The following is an 18375-nucleotide window of genomic DNA, read 5'->3' on the forward strand; positions in this document are numbered from 1 at the left end:
CACAAAATTAAGAAATTGATTACGGTAAAAGGATGTTGGCCTAATTTATAAACTGCTCAAACCAAGTTATAAACTCTAAAATTTAAATAATCTATTTGTTTATAGTAATGTAACAAGTTTATAAGCCTATAGAACAAAAAAACAAATCTATTTTGGTGCTTAAAGCATCAATTTGTAAACTAATTTGATCAATTAAATTATTATAATATACTTATTAAAAATTTAAAATTACAACTTGTAATCTCGTTTGTGATCAATTGTACTTGGTTAATATTTTTCAAAAACACAAATAAAATAGGAATTGAAAAAATTAGCAAGTAATCATTTTATTGAAAAACTTGTATGTATATACTAGGTGCAAGTCATGCCTCAATTTCTTACCATGGCATTATTCTACAGGGGGCTCAATCCTATAACTACAAATTTGGAATTAAAGAAAATGAGCAAGGGGGAAGGTATCAACCACCAAGGCTAGTGGCTTCAAACAGAGTGCAGCTGTGAGATTTCATTTCGTAAGCAATTAACCCTGCCATCTGTTCAAAAACTGGTTCACCATCTTCGGAAAAGAACCCTGGAAATGGAAGAGAGGTGTCAACCAGCCGATGCCATGTCATTCCTTCAGGAACTGGTGGTAGAATAACGCTCTCTGAATGGGGATATGCATTGAAAGCCATGAATAGGTCACCCTTTATGTTGGAAGATTCAGGGCTCAACTTGTTCTCTGTTTTCTCGGTCTTCAATGTCATGGCCAGGAATTTGCAGGATCGATCTTCCCATCTTGGTGGAGACTGACCACTTCCATGCCAATCAATATTTTCTTCCTTCATGAAGTTCCTCTTTTGGAGGACATCACTTCGCCTCCTTCTTAATGAACTCATGAATGAGATGAACCGTGTCATTTGAATACCAAAACCCATTGACAAAGCATTCCAATCAAAAGGTTTTCTATCACCATATGAAGTGGAACCATTTGAAGATTGGCCACACTCATCTCCCATATTGAGAACAGGTACACCCAAAGAAACATAAAGAATGAAGAGATAGTTACGAATTTGTTTAAGTCTCCTTTCAAGGACAGGGGTTTTGTTTGTTGCTCCTTCTTCTCCACAATTCCAGCTTAATTCTGAGGCTAGCTCACTGCTACTGAAGCTGACTAAGTCCACTAGAGGAAGTCCGGAGTTCCTGGCAACATAATTGAAAGAAAAAGCTGGCCCTCGTCCACTTGAAAAGATGTCTCCACTCCCACAAAGCCGTGTTGCAAGGTCACTAAGAAGACTTTCACCTCTCAAAAAATTTCTGACATCAAAACAAAATTTTGCATTCATCTCTGCCCATCTTTTCCAATGAGGGAAGCAGGTGTCCTTTGGTATCACGTCTTCTGGATCCCAGCAGTCAGCAATGATCTTGGTCTTTGAGAGCAGTGGATCAAAGGCAATTGCTTCAACCAAGGGAGGGCGAGATAGAATTTCACCATGAAAGCCTCTCTGCAGAAATGAAGCATTTATAAAACAGAAACCATCAATGTGATACTCGGTCACCCAGTGCCGAAGACTATCTAGAATCATCCTTTGAACAATAGGATAATTACAATTCAAAGCATTTCTAGATTCCAACTCTACAGCTCTATTTGCATAATAATAAGAGAAGTCATCAATTCCTTGCAGTGATCCGCCTTCAGCAGTATGGGTGAAAACAACTTCAAGTAAAACCTCAATCCCATTGGCATGAAATTGCTTCACCATCTCCTTCATTGAGGTAATAGCAGAAATAGAGCCACCAGAAGGCCCATATATATTTGATGGTGAAAAGAAGTGCCGTGGAAAAAACGGCCCTTTTTCTTCATCAAATGGAAATATTGGCTCTAATAAGACTGCATTTACACCAAGATTTTTTATATGGTTCAACTTCTCAGTCAAACCAGCAAAGGTGCCCGCTATATCACTATAGAGCTGACTAGACTTGTGCTCAGTGAAACGCTTCACATTCAATCGATAGACAACTAGTTTCTCCATGTCCAAATTTGGATAAACTTCATCACTCCACTCAAAAGCAGGCTCCTTGCATAATCGTCCAAGATACTTCAGTGACGAATGAGATCCATGATCTGCTGTGAAATTAACAATGATTCTAGCATAGGGATCCAAAAGAACACGCTCTACATAATCTTTACCTGTTTCTCCCTGAAGAATACCTCCCATGCACCGGTAACCATAGCTTGAAAATGTGCACGCCCCTTCCAGTGAGGCGTGCCAGACATCGCCTGATCGATTAACATATGGATCGAGATCAAGCTCTAAAGCAGGTTTGTCTGTTGTAGAGTCATCATACAAGCACAGAACCACACCTTCTGCATTTCTTGAAAAAAATGCAAAATTCATGGAGCCATCAGTTGAAAAGGAAAGGCCCAGTGGATCTGGATAACCCGAACTAAAACCAATTGGCACAGAAAAATTAGCCTTCTTATGGTTCCTGATCTCTGAGCCACTTGAATCGGTATTAAACATAGATTTCAGTAGAAATGAGAGAGAGAAGGGAGTTTGTTTTGCTTCAAACTCCAATTCAAGTGAAAATATAGCAAAAGCATTTTGTACAAATGGAGTTTCCATGGTCCTGGCAACTGGGTCTAAACGTTGAGAATCTAGAGGCATGAAACATGATGAATCAGATCGATATATTCCCCAAGCAAGCACCAGTCGGTAGTCACTATTACCCAGTTCCAGGGATGAAACCTCAATGTAAACTGCATATTTGGCATTTTTCTTTCTAACAGAAACTTTAACATTACCACCAATTTGTGTCCTAAACAGATAACTTGATACCTTTTGAAGTTCATCAACTTCAGTGATTGTAGATAATATTTGTTCAGTTTCCTGAACTGGGACCCTTGCAGCAGCAAATACTCCTGAATTATGATTCCAATGCAGAGTACTTCTGACATTTTGTGCAACTTCACCAACCAAGAGCCTTTTTTCTACATCCGTTCTCCCAAACCCTAGCTCCATTTTTTTGCCAGATGTGTAACGCGTGGTGAGTGTCAATTTTGATGACTCCACAGCTCCACAGCTATAGCAGCAACGACTTATTGCAAAGGAAGGAAGAAGTGTTGCCATGATTAAAACCAGCAAGCAACAAAATTCCTTGCAAGGAAGGAGGTGTTCTACAGAAGCAGCATCCTGTTTGAAATTAAGAGGAATTACTCCATCAAACGAAGTTGAGCAAAATAATAATGGTCTTAGATCCATAAAAACATAACCTCAACTGCTATTCACTTCAATAGGCGATAACAGAAGCCGAGAGAATCATGTTCAAATGATCAGAGACTGGCAATTTAACTAATGCATTAACAAACAGAGAGGAATTCCTACCAAAAATAAATAAATAAACACAGAGGAAAATTGCAAAATCATATATCCAAACATATCATATCAGAAAAAATTGAATCGGATTTAATCAACAAAATGTAAGTTTCGACGAAGTTGATCCGCAGTAACATAGCAGAAAGCGAGGAGTTGATAAGCACTAATCAAATTATTGAAAAAACGAACTCCACAAATACAAGAGGATGAATTTGAACTTACATTGATAGCTTTTCAATCAACTGGAGCACTGAGAGAGCGAGAGTGTGTGTCCGGGAGATCGAAGATAATAGGAAACGGGGTTGAAATTGACAGTGAGTGGTTTTTATAGCACTCACAAGGACCGCACAACGCAGCGTAAATGTAGCTGATTTAAAACGCTATAGTTTTCTTGACATTTGTTTTTTTCTTTCTTTCTTTTTTTCATTTCAAAATGAATTATCTTTGTGAGTTTACTATGCAGAAAGATAATGATTCTGATTACAACGTGATAATTAAATAATTAAAAAATGGATTTATTTTAAATTGAAAAAATATTATTTAATCCTTAGATGATTTTTTAATTATATCTATTTTAAATATATTAAATTTTATTAAATAATAAATTAATTGATTAATTAATTAATTAAATATTAAAAAATATTTTGAGAGATTTTTTAGAATTAAAATAAAATTAAATAGAATTATAATATGTTGCCAAATTTTTCGCTGTGGTATGTGATTCGATACTTCTGCCTTTTCCTTTTGCTTAAATCTAATTCTTTTTTTCTTTTTATGAAATACGATCTAAATCAATTCACTATCGAAACAGTTCATACTGTCAAAGATTAAAATAGCCGAAAACAACGATCATCCTGTGTTTGAACCGATAAGAACTCGGCAATTTTCGGATAGTTAATATATTGAAGGATTTGGTTACTAGTTACAAGCCGAACATTTTATTTTTTATAGAAATAAAAACTCTTAGTTCAATGTTTTCATAATTTTTTATATTTTGATAATTGTTTCTCAATCAATAGATAAGAATTAGGAGGATGGCTTTTATTATTGTAGAATAGTCATATTTCTGTTATTGGCTTTTTTTTAAATTTTATTAATTCGATTGTTTTGAAAGGTAATGTTCAATGGAGATTTACTAGTTATTATGTATTTCCGAAATCGCAATGACGGCGTCAATTTTGAAAATTTATTCGAATTTTATCTCGTAGAAACTCTTTTCTATGACTTTGTTCGGGAGACTTTAATGATTTATGCTCGAGAGATGAGAAAAAAGGAGAAATAGTTTTGTTAAATTATCTTATGCAGGAGTTTCGATAGACACTTGAAGAGCATCTTAATTTGCCAAATTATTTTATGTAGGGTTTAATTTTGAATAATTATAAATTTTTATTAAACTCTAGAACTGATATTTCTGTTAGATGAGTTTATCGTAATACTAAGATAACCGTTCATATTTTGGCTAAAAAATATATTAGATATAATTGTCAGTCTGATTGGGATGATATTTTTTTTTATTTGATAAATTTTATTAATACGATCAATAATTTTATTTTTAAAAACAATTAAATAAAATTATAATAATTAATTTATATATTATTATTATTATTATAGTGTAAAAACATAAGTGCACCTTAGTTTATAGGGTAAACGTCATCTTAATATAAAATCAAATCAATATGAATTGATTTTTGCAAATGAAGCGTTCATTTATTAAAAATGTGCATTAATCAACAAGGAGACAACCGCAGGATTAGCATGTTATCCACTTCTTTAACATGGCAAACACCTCACAAGCAACATCAATTTCTAATGGAATTGGACTAATCTTGCATGTCTTTATTGAAACAATCAATAATAATAATATTATTATTAGCAACAATAACAAAATACTAATGTACATGAACTCCAATGCTTGCCACAAAAATACTAATGTATATGAACTCCAATGCTTGCAGTGAAAAATTATTTAAATGGGTCCCTCCAACATGGAGGGTCCACAGAATTTATGATGAAGTTTTCATGGTTATATATATATATATATGTAAAAGCCAAAATGTCAACTGAGTGATGAATGAACAATTTAATGGCTCATTTATGGCTGTTAAGAAGGGAAGAGCTTCCTTGCCTAGGGTTGGAGCCATCTACACACAGCAAGCAGGCATAGTCCCTCCCTCCCTCAAGAGCAAAATTTCCCTTGAGTCTTAAGTGTCGGGAGTTAAGTTAGGGGAGCTTTGGGTTTTTTTTTTTTTTTTTTTCTTCAAATTTAGAAGAGTATTTGCTTTTGTAGGGATAAACATAGATATGTAAGAGTGGAATTTATTTTCACTGTATTTTCTTTAGAAAATTTAGAGAGTTATTTGTTTCATTGGGAATGATTTAAATATGTGACAGTGAGATTTATTCTTAAATATTTTCTTTAAGAAATTTAAAGGGTTATTCACCTTAATGAGAAGGGTGACTCAAATATTAGATTTATAAACATGAGATTTACTTTTAGAATTTTTTCTCTAAATAATTTTAAAGGCTATTTACTTTAGTGGAATGACTTAAATACTGAATAGAGATAGTAGAGGTCCTTATATTTATATGAGATGATATATAAATATTATAAAAAAATATTAGTTAAGAATTAATCAAGTAGTTATTACATAATTATATGAAATATTATTCTCACACAATAAAAAAGATTTTTTTTTATGTAGGATAATATTTAATAAATTCGTTAAAATTATCTCTTTTATTTTTTTTAAAAGTTACTTTTAAATCAATTAGTAAAATAGATATTTTTTTTATCATTGAATAATGAATGGAGATGGTATTTAATTGAATTACGTTTAAATTGCGTCTCTTTTATTTTTTTATTATAAAGAGTATATAAAAGTAAAATTTTTTTTGAATATTTTATTTAGGGGATTGGAAGTGTTATTTATTAAGTGGAGTGATTTAAACGTAGGGAAGAGTATTTACTCGAATGATAATATATTAATCACATAAAAATAAAAATTTTAATGTATTTTATTTTTATTTTTAATAATAAATAATAAATAATAAATAAAGGGTGAATGAACATGCACATAAAAGATGTTTAGAAAATATATATATATATATATATTATAAAAGGTAAATGAACATTCACATAAAAAGTAATGAAATACTTTATGATTCTATGCAATAATAATTTTAAACATTTGAAAACCTGCACAAGGCAAATGACTAGTACATGAATATAATGGAGTCCTATGAACCAGCGACATCATAACTATGTTTACTACTCTTTTCAGGATTCCTTCTTGTTGCAACGAGTGGATTCCCTTCTTCTTCATTGATGATCTGTGGTCTCTCCAATTCACCACCCCTGAAAACTGGGTGAAGGTATGCATCCTGAAGATATAGTTTCAAGTTTAGTTTTGGGTCTGTAACTCGTTCAAGTGTATCCCTCACCATTGCGTCCTGTGATCACAAAATGCAGTTAGGTGGTTACCATACAGTCAAATAATCACAAACAAATCCTCAAGGCCCAAGTATTCTATTAGCTTTACTTTACCAAGGCACCCAACAGAATATCAGGTTCTAATAATGCTATTGGTATCCCATTAAGGATTGCTAAACAGCCATGCCTAATTAATGTTGGTTCCATGATACTAAGCTCTACATAGTTCAAATTAATAAATATCTAGAAAAATATAAACGTTAATAATGAAAATCTAAAGAACAATCACATTATCTTAAACATCTTCCCCATCTTTAGTTTTTGAGTTTCCTTTTAGAAGCACCTTCCAACATACTATTGAATAAAACTTTTAACAGATATAATAATTTTTCACAAACCTGTAGTGGAAATTTTACAAATGCAGATTCAAAACGCCCATTGCAGAATTTGTGGAACCAAATTGTCAGAACAGGAAGTGCGATAAGCAGCGGAGTTAATTCCTCAGCATCCTTTGTGCTTATCAATCCCAACAAAAAAAGTTGAGATATTAACAATCCAATTATCAAACGTCGATGCACATCTGGCCAGAATGCAGCTCCGCTCTCATATTTTTGGTTATATACATTAATAATCTAGCAATGAGAAGCAAATAATTATGATCACATCACAACATTTGAACTTGATGATGATTTTTTTGAATGAAAGGAGTATGATTAGCATTTAGTATTATCAATTATGGAATTTGAACTACGAACAGTATATCTCTATCAAATAATGAAAGGATGTTGAAGAATGTCAATTTGCTTTCCTATTTCACTGTAATGTCAATTTGCTTTCCTATTTCACTGTGTCAGAATAATGAATACCCTAGCTATTTTCAATTAGCTCCTGTACCTGATGACGAAATACCACATAGGAAAAGGCAAAGAAGACGATGATGAAAGGAAGAAGTAAGGGTGCCTCAGCAGCATAAACAAGCCCCAGCAAGAAATAAAACTGTATTCGAGGTTCAGAAGTTGCAAAGTCCACACAACCAGGATCCATTGCTTGATCCCTATCTTGCTCCGTCTTAACCAGAAATATGTTCTTCAAATGGAACACGATTAACGGTACCAATCTGAGGATCTCTGCAGCAATTGCCGCCCAGCCATCAACCATTATATAAGTAATGAAGAAGGTGGCTTTTAGTGGGATTGACACTCCAAAGGTTTTTAGAATCCTAAAGAGCAGCATAAGAACTTTTATTAGAATGTCATAATATTCGAGACATGCTCCCAGAAAGAACATTTAAAGCGAGTTAAAAACAGAACATGAGGAATATTCCTCTCTGCAAATCGAGGACTGAGAATTTCAAAATTCCACAATCCTGATTTTAATCATATGCAGTTGAAAACATGGTGCATCTAACAGATTGCTGAATTATGCCTAGAACCATATTTCTGAAAGACCAATTACATTGCAGAACATACTCTGTTGGAGATTGATTAAGAAGAGTTTTAAGCTGACCCAACGCGACTCCTGTTGCAATGCTGCCAATAAACACACTAACAAGTAGAAACAAATGGTATTTTGAAGCTGATCGCCTATCCAAAGATGAGAGCGATGTGAATCCTTCTATTTTGGACATAATCATGAGAATTGTTGGAAGTACAATAAGAAATATCTTCAAAGCAATGCCTGGAAGAATCCCTTGGATTAAAGACTTAACAGATCCACTGCAATAAAATTCCCAACCGCAGAGGTTTGATTATTATAATTGGAAATTATAATTCCACTCATTGCACAGTAAACAAAAAAAAAAAAAGACAAATCAACCCGGTTTTGGCTGAGCATGAATACAAGTATTGTATGGCTATATTAGAGCTATATTTCAATCGATCATTATGAGGCAAGGATATTTAAAAATGAAAGTCAAATGCTAAGCAATATGACATGCTTAAATGGATTCTTATGACTATTCAAAATTAAAATTGATATAATATCCATTTGCTTTTCACTTTGGCAACACAAATCATTGTGGCATTAATGCTTTGAACAAGTGAATGTTGTCAATCGGTTTTTTGTATCAGTATTAATAATATATTAGTTGGTTATGCAAGTTTTCATCTATAAGGTAAGTTACCTTAACAGAATATGGATGAAATAAAAAGAGAAAAATTTTTAAATGTGATTTAGTGAAAGTAACTATTTGATATTTTATTTTAAAAACCACATTAGTTAGTATTTATCTTGTAAACCGTGGACTATTTCGTCCGTGTATTTTAAAACTATTATCTATTTATTCTCTTCATTTATTTAATCAGTTACTAATATATGAAATTACTAAGCGTCATTATCTCAATTAGTTCTGCAATTTGAAAACACAACTATTCGGTCTTCAATTTTAAAACTACCACTATTTAGTCTCTGAAATTTTAAAATCACAAATTATTCAATTTTTATAATTTCAAAATCATAACTACTTAATCCTTGTAATTAATGGAAGGGACTAAATATTTATCGGATTGAAAAAACAAGGACCAATAGATGTATTTTTTAAAATAAAGGGGTAAGTAATTAGTTTCACTAAACTATAAAATCTAAATAGTAATTCTCCTACAGAAAAACACCTCAAGATGCAATGAAAACATTATGAAGACATCAGTACTTCATAAACATATTTTCCTATTATCCAAGTTAAAAAAAAAAAATGTAAACGTTCAATAAGAAAGCTTAATTAAAGGAGAAGAACTTACGTTTCTATTAGAGGTTTCAAGAATGGAAGAACTTTCTCTATCCCCTCAATGCTGGCAAAAGACTGAACAATTGTTATAGGTATCATGAAAAAGAAAATTAGGAAAAAAAGAACAACAGCCATAATCAGTCTTCGAATGGTGAGTTCAACATATGGTATTGCGAGATTATCCCAATATACATCACGGGGCTCAGGAGCTCTTTCAGTCAACCAAATTGTTGGGTTACTTGTTTGCTGAGTTTGAGCACATACAGCTGCTCCCCATCGAGATTTGAATGAAACAAATGCTGCTGGAACTATAGCATTAGGATCACTTATAACCCTTTCTCTTTCTTTATCTTCCTGTATGAAATGTCATAATTACCAAAACATAAATTGATTGTTTCTTGTCCCCTTTACATTCTCTTTTGAAAAACAACAGTAAAATTGCATTCACTAATTATATTATAATTTTAATTTTAAGAACAATGTCAAGATTCTACACTCTCTTTTCTTTTAAGCACTACTCTAATCTCTTTGATACTCAACAGGTTATTAGTACAAAAGAAAAGAAAACAACGATATATTGGAAGCATGAATCATACGTCGAATATACATGAACATAAAAAAAAAGTTCTATACCTTAACATGTTATATCCGTTTCTAGGACTGACACACATCATGTATTCAGTATTTAAAGTCTTATAAACTTACATTTCAAATTATAAAAGAGTCTCTTCTGCTTTAACTTATTTTTAGTTCTATTTATAATTTTCAGTCCAATGACAGCAAAAAGGGCACGCGTAAAAACATGGCTAATTATAATAACAGCAGCAGTAGCAGATGCAATAATTCATTAAAAAATCTTCAAGACCAAATGGTATTATCAAGATGATGAATTTTCAAAATAGCACTTAAAGATCTTACTTCTTCACTAAGCCTGCCAATCTCAGCAGTATAATAGTCAATTGCATCCACTCTAGTTCCCCACAGACCCCAGAAGCCTGTCTAAAGATAGATGTAGACTGATAATTAAAAAGAAATAGATGTTCTCTTAAGAAACATCACTGTAATGGAAAAAATGTAGAGTACACGGTTATAATAGAGTTCAATCTAACTATACCTTTGTAGTAGGTCTACTCGAAGGATTTCTCTCATATTTATTCGTATGGTAAGTCAACCAATTCTCCAAACTCTTCTTCTTTGCAACCAATTTTGCAAGCTTATTTGCATTGTATACCACCTAAGATTAGTAATTGTGGATAGATCACAAAACTTCAGTTGCAAAGAAGTTGGAAGTGAATGTGATGCTTACAAACTATATTCCAGTTTAATGAAACTTTCAAAGTTTCACCAATTCATAATTATAATATATTTGCATTTATGTGCTACTCTTTACTAACTAAACTATTATATTAGGCTCTGCTTGTTGAATATACACCTGATGATTAAGATAATGATCAGGATGATTTACACAAAAGAAATGCTCAACATGCTCAGTGACCGATTCATCAGGATCCGGAGGAACATTCCTCACAAGAACCTGCAGGGAAAAAAATTTTCATGTTAGTGCCAGTACAAGAGATTTATGATTGTGCTAATCTTATTGACCATAATAATTACTCTCACAAACATCACATGCACGCATTCGCCATAGGCAATAATGATATAATTCGTTTCGCCAAGTACAATGAACCAACTTTGGATATAATCTATTGAAAACATATAAGCACCTTGGTTCTAATTTGAAAAGTCATGGCTTCCCATGAGAACAATATAATAAATGAATCTAAAGCAACATTAGGAACTGTATCACCAAGAACCAATATTGGTGCAAGGATCTGAAAAATGAGAGCCTTACCTAATTTTATGGCCTTATCGATTAAAGAATCATCTAGACATATGAACAAATATGTTTCTTTCTTTTCTTGTAAAAAAGAAGAGTGAGTTTCGTTCACTTTTAGAAACTTAAATACAAATAACAACTAAAAATTAAACCCAAATCAATTAGGATGACTATATAGATTCTTTTTTGTTATTCAGCTCTATCTAAAATCAACTTCACATTAATATATACAAATTATAAATCTTTTTGTTTTAATTCCCTTCACGTTATTTTAGGTATTCCTTTTTCTTTTTTACTTTTTCCACCACTAATTTATCACATTTCTGTATTGAAAGATACAATACTCCATGTTAAAGATGACCAAAACAGTCTTAATAGGCTCTCTCATCTTATCTGAAATGTTTACCACATACACTCTTAACATAAGTGACCATTCTAAATTTTATCCGTTAACATGTTATTAGGACATCCATAACATCTGCTATTCTGTTACACATCTTATGGATATGTTTTACCTTAACTGACCAATATTTACTATCATATAACATTGCTAGCCTAAACATAGCCTTATACAATTTCACTTTCACTTTGTTGGGATCCTATGATTGCATGGTACTGAATATTGCATACCTCTACTTCAACCATTTTGTTTTGATCTTGTGAGTTACATAATACTTGTTACTCTGTTTTTTTGAATAATGAACCTAAATATTCGCACCAAAACTCCATCCAACCAAATCACATATCTATTACTTCTACAAGAGATAAACTTGCAACGCATATACTGTATCTTGCCTTTACTTGGTCTAAAATCCTTACTCTCAAGAGTCCATTCCCACAATTTTAACTTCTAGTAAACTCTTTTACTATTTCATTCAGTAAGAGAACATCAACGGCAAATAACATGCATCATATGGTATCATCTTGAATACGATTATTAGCTCATCCATAATTAAATTGAATAAATATGAACTCAAAGCCGGTGCCTAATATAAATTCATTGTTATTGGAAACTTGTTTGTCTCTCATTCTATTGTTGTAAACACTTATGACCACTCTCTCATACATGTCCTTAATGAAATAAATACCACGTGAAGATCCTTTTTTCTTCCCCTGTACGTTTCTATTATCTTCTTAATAAACAGATAATGGTTAAATATATAGTCACATCATGTACTAGTAGAGATTAATCCATTACATGCCTGAACTAAAATAAATTGTGGTCTATTAAAAATCTTAAATTTATAAAAATTATAACAATTAAAAATAAATTAAACATATTATTAATAATTAATTAGAAAAGGATAAAAATTGATCTCACGTGTTACCTTAATACACTCAAAATTTTGTGGATATACTCTAATTTTTTATAAAATTAATAAAATTAAATAAAAGTAATTTTATCAAAAGTTTGGAGTGTAATTAATAAAATTAAATAATAATAATTTTATCATTTTGTGAAATTTTAGAGTGTAATTAGCAAAATTTAGATACGGTTGGTAATAAATAAGACTACTTCTAGCTTTTTTTATAACTCATTAAGTAAATAGTTAATTTATATTTAATTTTTTTTAAGTTTATGAATTCAATAAATTACCATTTTAATTCAATTATTTATTCAGGAGTGTAAATATTTATTTTGTCAAAAGGTAATCTTTCTTGCAGCTCTACTGCGTATAAAGGCAAATTGGTTCTCTAATAACTTAACAGTAACCCTAAGCTTATGGTCAACCGCTTTTTCTCGTAACATTATCTGTATGACTTATTAATTCAATATTATGATAGTTCATACAATTTTGGATGTCTCTTTTATTGTTAAAGATAGAAAAAAAAAAAAAAAAAAAAAAAAAAGAAGAAGTGCTGTTTCTCTACTCATTTAATAAAACTTGAAGTCATTTTCAATTATTCTCCATTATTATAATTTAATGGCACAAGAATGGACTACAACTTTTTACAAATATATGATGAATAAAGCTAATAATTCACCATTAAAATCATTATTAACATGTTCTTTTAAAAATATAATATTTTATTGTATTTCATAATAAAAATTATAATATAATTATACATGGAGGTGGTATTTAAACAGAAAGGAAAATCAAACCTATAATTATACAATTCTTAAAATTAAGCAATTGACCTATATATTAATATTTATTTTCTATAACCTTTAATACCTATAATTCACATGCCGATTGAAATCCATCAACAGTTAGAGGCTAATATTTGAGTTTGCATAATTAGAGTTAGTCCTTCAAAAGGAAATTTTTGTTAAGACTTGATGATAACTCTGTTTTTTTTTCAATCATGTTCTAAAAATCACTCATCTCATAAAAAAAATAGTTAGTTTTCTTCAAAAACAAAATTAAGAAGCAAATGACCAAATAAATATGAACTTGAGTTGGATAACCCATGGTTAGATCACATATTATGTGCATCTTTTAAGCCCAAGGCGTATAATATTATAAACATAAAACAATAAAAACATGAGTGTAGAGAAACAAACATTTCATTACATTAAATAATATTTGATAAACTCACTGTGAATTGGTCAGGACTACGGCTTTCAGATGCTAAAAATTGCAAGCGCATACTAGCTGCTGTCTTGTACTCTTTATACATAATATAGAATGTCCAAAAGGTGAAGACATATGACATTGCAACATGTGCCCAAAACCTTGATAAGGAATAAGGTAGATTCATAAGTTGACAGCATAATGGAGCATGTCTCTGAAAATTGAGACTCGTAATAAATTATCTTCCAAAGTCAACTACATTGGTAAAATTAATACTTCAAAATTCATTTTTGGCTTATTTTATTTCAAATTAATATTCTAGTTGTTGAGTCCTTGATCTTCTTCAAAGAGAACTTTACAAACTGATCTTCATGTCTTATCTAGTAAAAATTACATCCTTGTTTTATAAGCAAGTTTAAGCAATCATTGTGGGTTGTATTTTCACAAATCAAATAAAAATTTATTATGAACCATTAAGTCCAGAGGTACTATGACATCATATAACTTATATTCAAAGATTATATTTATCCCTAAAAAACTAACAAAGGTTAAGTAAACGTTTTCTTGTTTGACATCAATACATTCTACTTTTCAATCCTTCATACTTCGGGGCTTGTTCATTCCATGGATAAAAAAGGAATAACTCATTGTCCTTGAAAAATGGCAAGCAAACAAATACCATGGACAAGTAAATCAAGACAAAGGAAAATTGAACACAAATTATGCTTTACCTTTTGGATCCAGGTGGAATATTTGATATTGACATCTTGTCAATATCACTGAATGTAAGATCTTTAATTTGCTCCAATGCCCCCCCAGTCCAATTGACAGGCACCAAAACCGCAAAAGCAAGTAGAGTTATAGGGACAAATACTTTCAATCTACAAATTGGGGTCGTCATATTAGATTATCCATCCAAATTAAACAGCAAAATTATATAATGGACATATTTGGTTAAGAAGTGAGTATATTCCTCTCTATAATATCCAATAAAATTCACAATTTTTTGTTTTGAGAACTAATCTTCAACGTATATGAAGCATTTCATTTTGAAAAGGAAACAAATGCTAAGGAATCATAATGATTTAAGAGGAAATAAAGTCGTTTGGATTGAACTCTTTTTGCTTTCTTTTCTACAGATAATATTTATAAGTAAAGGATAGCAAATGGATATAATATCTTTTCAAGCAAAGTATACATGAGAGGATCCAAAGGAGTTTGAATGAATACATATAGGCCCCATTTGGCATTGATGTCTAGGCCACAAATGATTTTCAGACGAAGTATCACTTTAAAAGAAATTTGTTTTAAATATTTTATTCTTTTGAAGTCTTATGACTAAAACATGTTAATATTTGAGAAAAAGAAAAGTGTTGCTTAAGCAGTTTCAAAAGTAGTATTGAATAGAATCATAAAAATATCTATGGAAACTACACATCTTAATCAATAAACAGGGGCTTAAAAGACAGGTCAGAAAGGGAACATACCCCATTAGGTAAATCCGAATATAGACTACAGAATCAAGCCCTGCGTGATCAATAAGCTCAGGTTCTGGCATTCTCAATGCTGCAGGCATCCAATTCAGAAACCGGATGTATGTTTTGAAGTCCATGTTTATAAATTTAGATATAGTTGCCCTAGAATGAGTAGGGCTAGCTCTTATCCCTTTAAGGTACCATTTTGGGAAGTAAACCCTATCATTAATGGGTTGAAGCCGTAATATGGCAAATGCAAGGAGGAATGCAGTTGCACTTAGAAGATAAGTAACAGCTGAGTAAACAATATCTTGAAGGGTGGCCATTCTCTCCCAGAAGACTCAGACGACCTACAGTTGAAGCGGAAAGACGTGAGCAACATCTAGATTTCCAACTCTGGGAGGCTGGAGCTAGTTATGTGAAGAAATATGGTAGTAATTTCTCCAGCATTGAACTGGTTTGCCTTCTCCCTTTCATTGTCACTTATAATGGTTTTGCTTATCAATTAGCAGAAATCAACAAAATCACAACCAATAATAATAATCACATGGACTTTGTGGATTATATAAAAATTTAATCTATTAAATCAGTACCTCACTTTTCCGAATTAACGCATACCCAAATTGCAAAACCTATTGGGATAGATACCAAAACTAGTCCATGTAATGCAATATCATATACATGACTTGAAATGAGAGTGAGACTACTTTAACTAGAGATTAAGAACAGAAAATCTAAAGGTAATTTCCGTCAATTCACCATCTAAATAAAATTGGTTCAACCATTGAAGAGAGGTACCTACAAGAAAAATTAGCCAAATCAAGTATCTTCTCCGTGAAGTCCGACTGAACATGTATGAAGACCGCCTAAAAAATGATATTGAACAAAAGAAGTTTAGTTCGTTCCTTTTATTAAAATTTCTCGAGAACCAAACAGAAAAAACAAAATCTCAGAAAACAAATGAGAAATGGACGAATAAGAGACAACCGAAGTACCTGAAGCTGGTGCAGCGTTTTCTGTACGAAACCGAAGTTGCAGAACAGAGTGATAACTGAAATTCAATGGTTTGAGATCTTCTTCTGTTTGTTAAAATTCCTGATTGATCAAATGAAGAAGCAATGCAAAGAGAGTTAAGCTTTGGGTATATGGCGGCAACACGCACAGAACAGAGCCGGTCACGCGGCTTGTAACGGTATATACAAGGCAGAAGAGAACAAATATTTGAATATTTTCTTACTAATATTTGACCTCTATGTTCTTAATTTTCTAATTAAGCAAGCGTTGGGGTCGTTAATCGCTAAGCGCCATAAACACCGTCGTTTTGTACGCGAATTAAACAATGCACTGTAATTGTAATCAAGAGACGTGAGTGAGAATAAAATATTAGTATTTCTATTATAAATTAACAATTTTAAAATAATTAAATTAAATTATTTTTTTAATTTTCTTATTGAAAATAAAATAATTTAATTTTTAATTGAAAATATTTTTAAAAATAATAAGTTTCAATAATTGAATTATGGAATTCAAGATTTATAATTTGATAAACAATATGAAAACTAAACCCAATTGGAAATCAAATAAATTGATTGTTTTATACAATAATAAAATATTTTGTATAAACTCATTATACAAAAAATAATAATAAAAAAAATTTAAGTAATGAGGTATTATGAGTATTAATTTGGTGAGTTAATAATTTGTTATGTTATAGCAAACCTACCGAATGTGATTCCTAACCTTATTGTGACAGTATAATTACCAAAGCAGGTATTGGGTTATAGTCTATTAATGTGTAATAAAACCATATTAATTTCTTTTTTATATATATGGAATAAATTTAAAAGGGAATTTCCACGTGTGCTTGAGTTAATGGGTCACAGGAATTAAAAATAGGTATCTAGTATAAATCAAATTAATTAATAATAATTTACTGGATTTAATGTTGATGGGTAAGATTTCTGCATTATTTGTCTGAAAATAAGCAACTCATCTCTTATGATGCTTTCTTTTATTCTTGTTTTCCAATTATAGGAAATATGTGATATAAATTTCTCTTGTTCAGTTTTGAAATTCATTTTTTTTTTTTAAATAATTTTTATAGGTATCATGGTAAATTGAAACTTTTTTTCAAACTCTAATGATCTCTTAAATGGAATGAAACTCGATACTAATAGAATAATTATAAAAAAATATTATTATTTAAATTGATTCTTTTGTAAATAAATCTATTTATTTACTGTCTCGAAATTTAAATAAATTTCTCCACCTAAGAAATGGTGATAGCAAATGGATAAAGGGGTTTACAGCCAAATTAATAGCAAAACAGTGAGCAGTCTATCATGGCCTTCGTACTCTCTTATCTAATTCTTGAGTGTCATAACAAGAGTGTTATTGAAGTTCTTCAGAAAGCTTCTACTCCACTCGATCATCGTCTGTCTGTGGCTCGTGCTATTTGGAGCATTATGCAAACTCTCCTTGAGCTACTAATTTACTCATGTTTTTGGAGAAGCTAATTGCTTCTTAGATTGCTAAATCTGTCCTTTTGGACTTGCATGTTGTGAACTCTCCTCTTCCATGGTTAAATCCTTGTCTGCTAAGTGATATTGTAGGGATTGTATTCCTACGTTACGACTTTTATACTATTTTCTAAATTTTAATAGAAAAAAAAAAAGAAATTTTAACGAAATATTAATAGAAAAGAAACATTCTAATTGCAAATTCATACAAGTTCAACACTGATGCAACAAAACCACTAATCACATACAAGCTTAGAATCCTTCTCCTATTGCGAGAGAGCCGGCAGGGCGTCATCCTGTTGCTGGCACTATAAAATCAATCTGACTCATAAAGTACAAATACCATCACGCATCTAAATACGCCATGGACATAAATAGAGGGAAGAGAAGCAGCAAAAGCTATAAATGCTGAAGACTCAGATCTGCCCAAATTTATGGGTATCATAGCTAGGCAGAGGGTGATAATATGATATCAACTCTCACTATTAGCCCTAGGCGTTTTAGAGACTTCAAAGAAACC

The 18375-nt window shown here is 31.4% G+C and overlaps 2 protein-coding genes across 3 annotated transcripts; both read right to left on the bottom strand.

Annotated features, from left to right (window-relative positions):
• Positions 1–301: 301 nt before the first annotated feature.
• Positions 302–3735, bottom strand: LOC110615721 (isoamylase 2, chloroplastic). Its single transcript, XM_021757768.2, has 2 exons — positions 3579–3735; positions 302–3173 (listed from the first exon to the last, which is right to left on the bottom strand). Exon 2 carries the CDS (start codon positions 3108–3110, stop codon positions 459–461), a length of 2652 nt encoding a protein of 883 aa, XP_021613460.1. The 5' UTR covers positions 3111–3173; positions 3579–3735; the 3' UTR covers positions 302–458.
• A 2752-nt stretch (positions 3736–6487) lies between these two features.
• LOC110616152 (CSC1-like protein At4g02900) lies at positions 6488–16519 on the bottom strand. 2 transcript variants are annotated; one of them, XM_043956580.1, is made up of 13 exons: positions 16332–16519; positions 16135–16202; positions 15349–15686; positions 14593–14742; positions 13887–14022; positions 10941–11042; positions 10623–10742; positions 10427–10507; positions 9522–9862; positions 8256–8501; positions 7681–8005; positions 7185–7418; positions 6488–6806 (listed from the first exon to the last, which is right to left on the bottom strand). In XM_043956580.1, exons 3-13 carry the CDS (start codon positions 15660–15662, stop codon positions 6594–6596), a joined length of 2262 nt encoding a protein of 753 aa, XP_043812515.1. In that variant the 5' UTR covers positions 15663–15686; positions 16135–16202; positions 16332–16519; the 3' UTR covers positions 6488–6593. The 2 variants fall into 2 exon arrangements, with proteins under 2 accessions (XP_043812515.1, XP_021614184.1); XM_021758492.2 differs by having other exon boundaries at positions 16139–16202; positions 16332–16518.
• Between the last annotated feature and the right edge of the window lie 1856 nt (positions 16520–18375).

This window comes from Manihot esculenta, chromosome 5 (genome assembly GCF_001659605.2).
Source record: "Manihot esculenta cultivar AM560-2 chromosome 5, M.esculenta_v8, whole genome shotgun sequence".
NCBI lineage: Eukaryota > Viridiplantae > Streptophyta > Magnoliopsida > Malpighiales > Euphorbiaceae > Manihot > Manihot esculenta.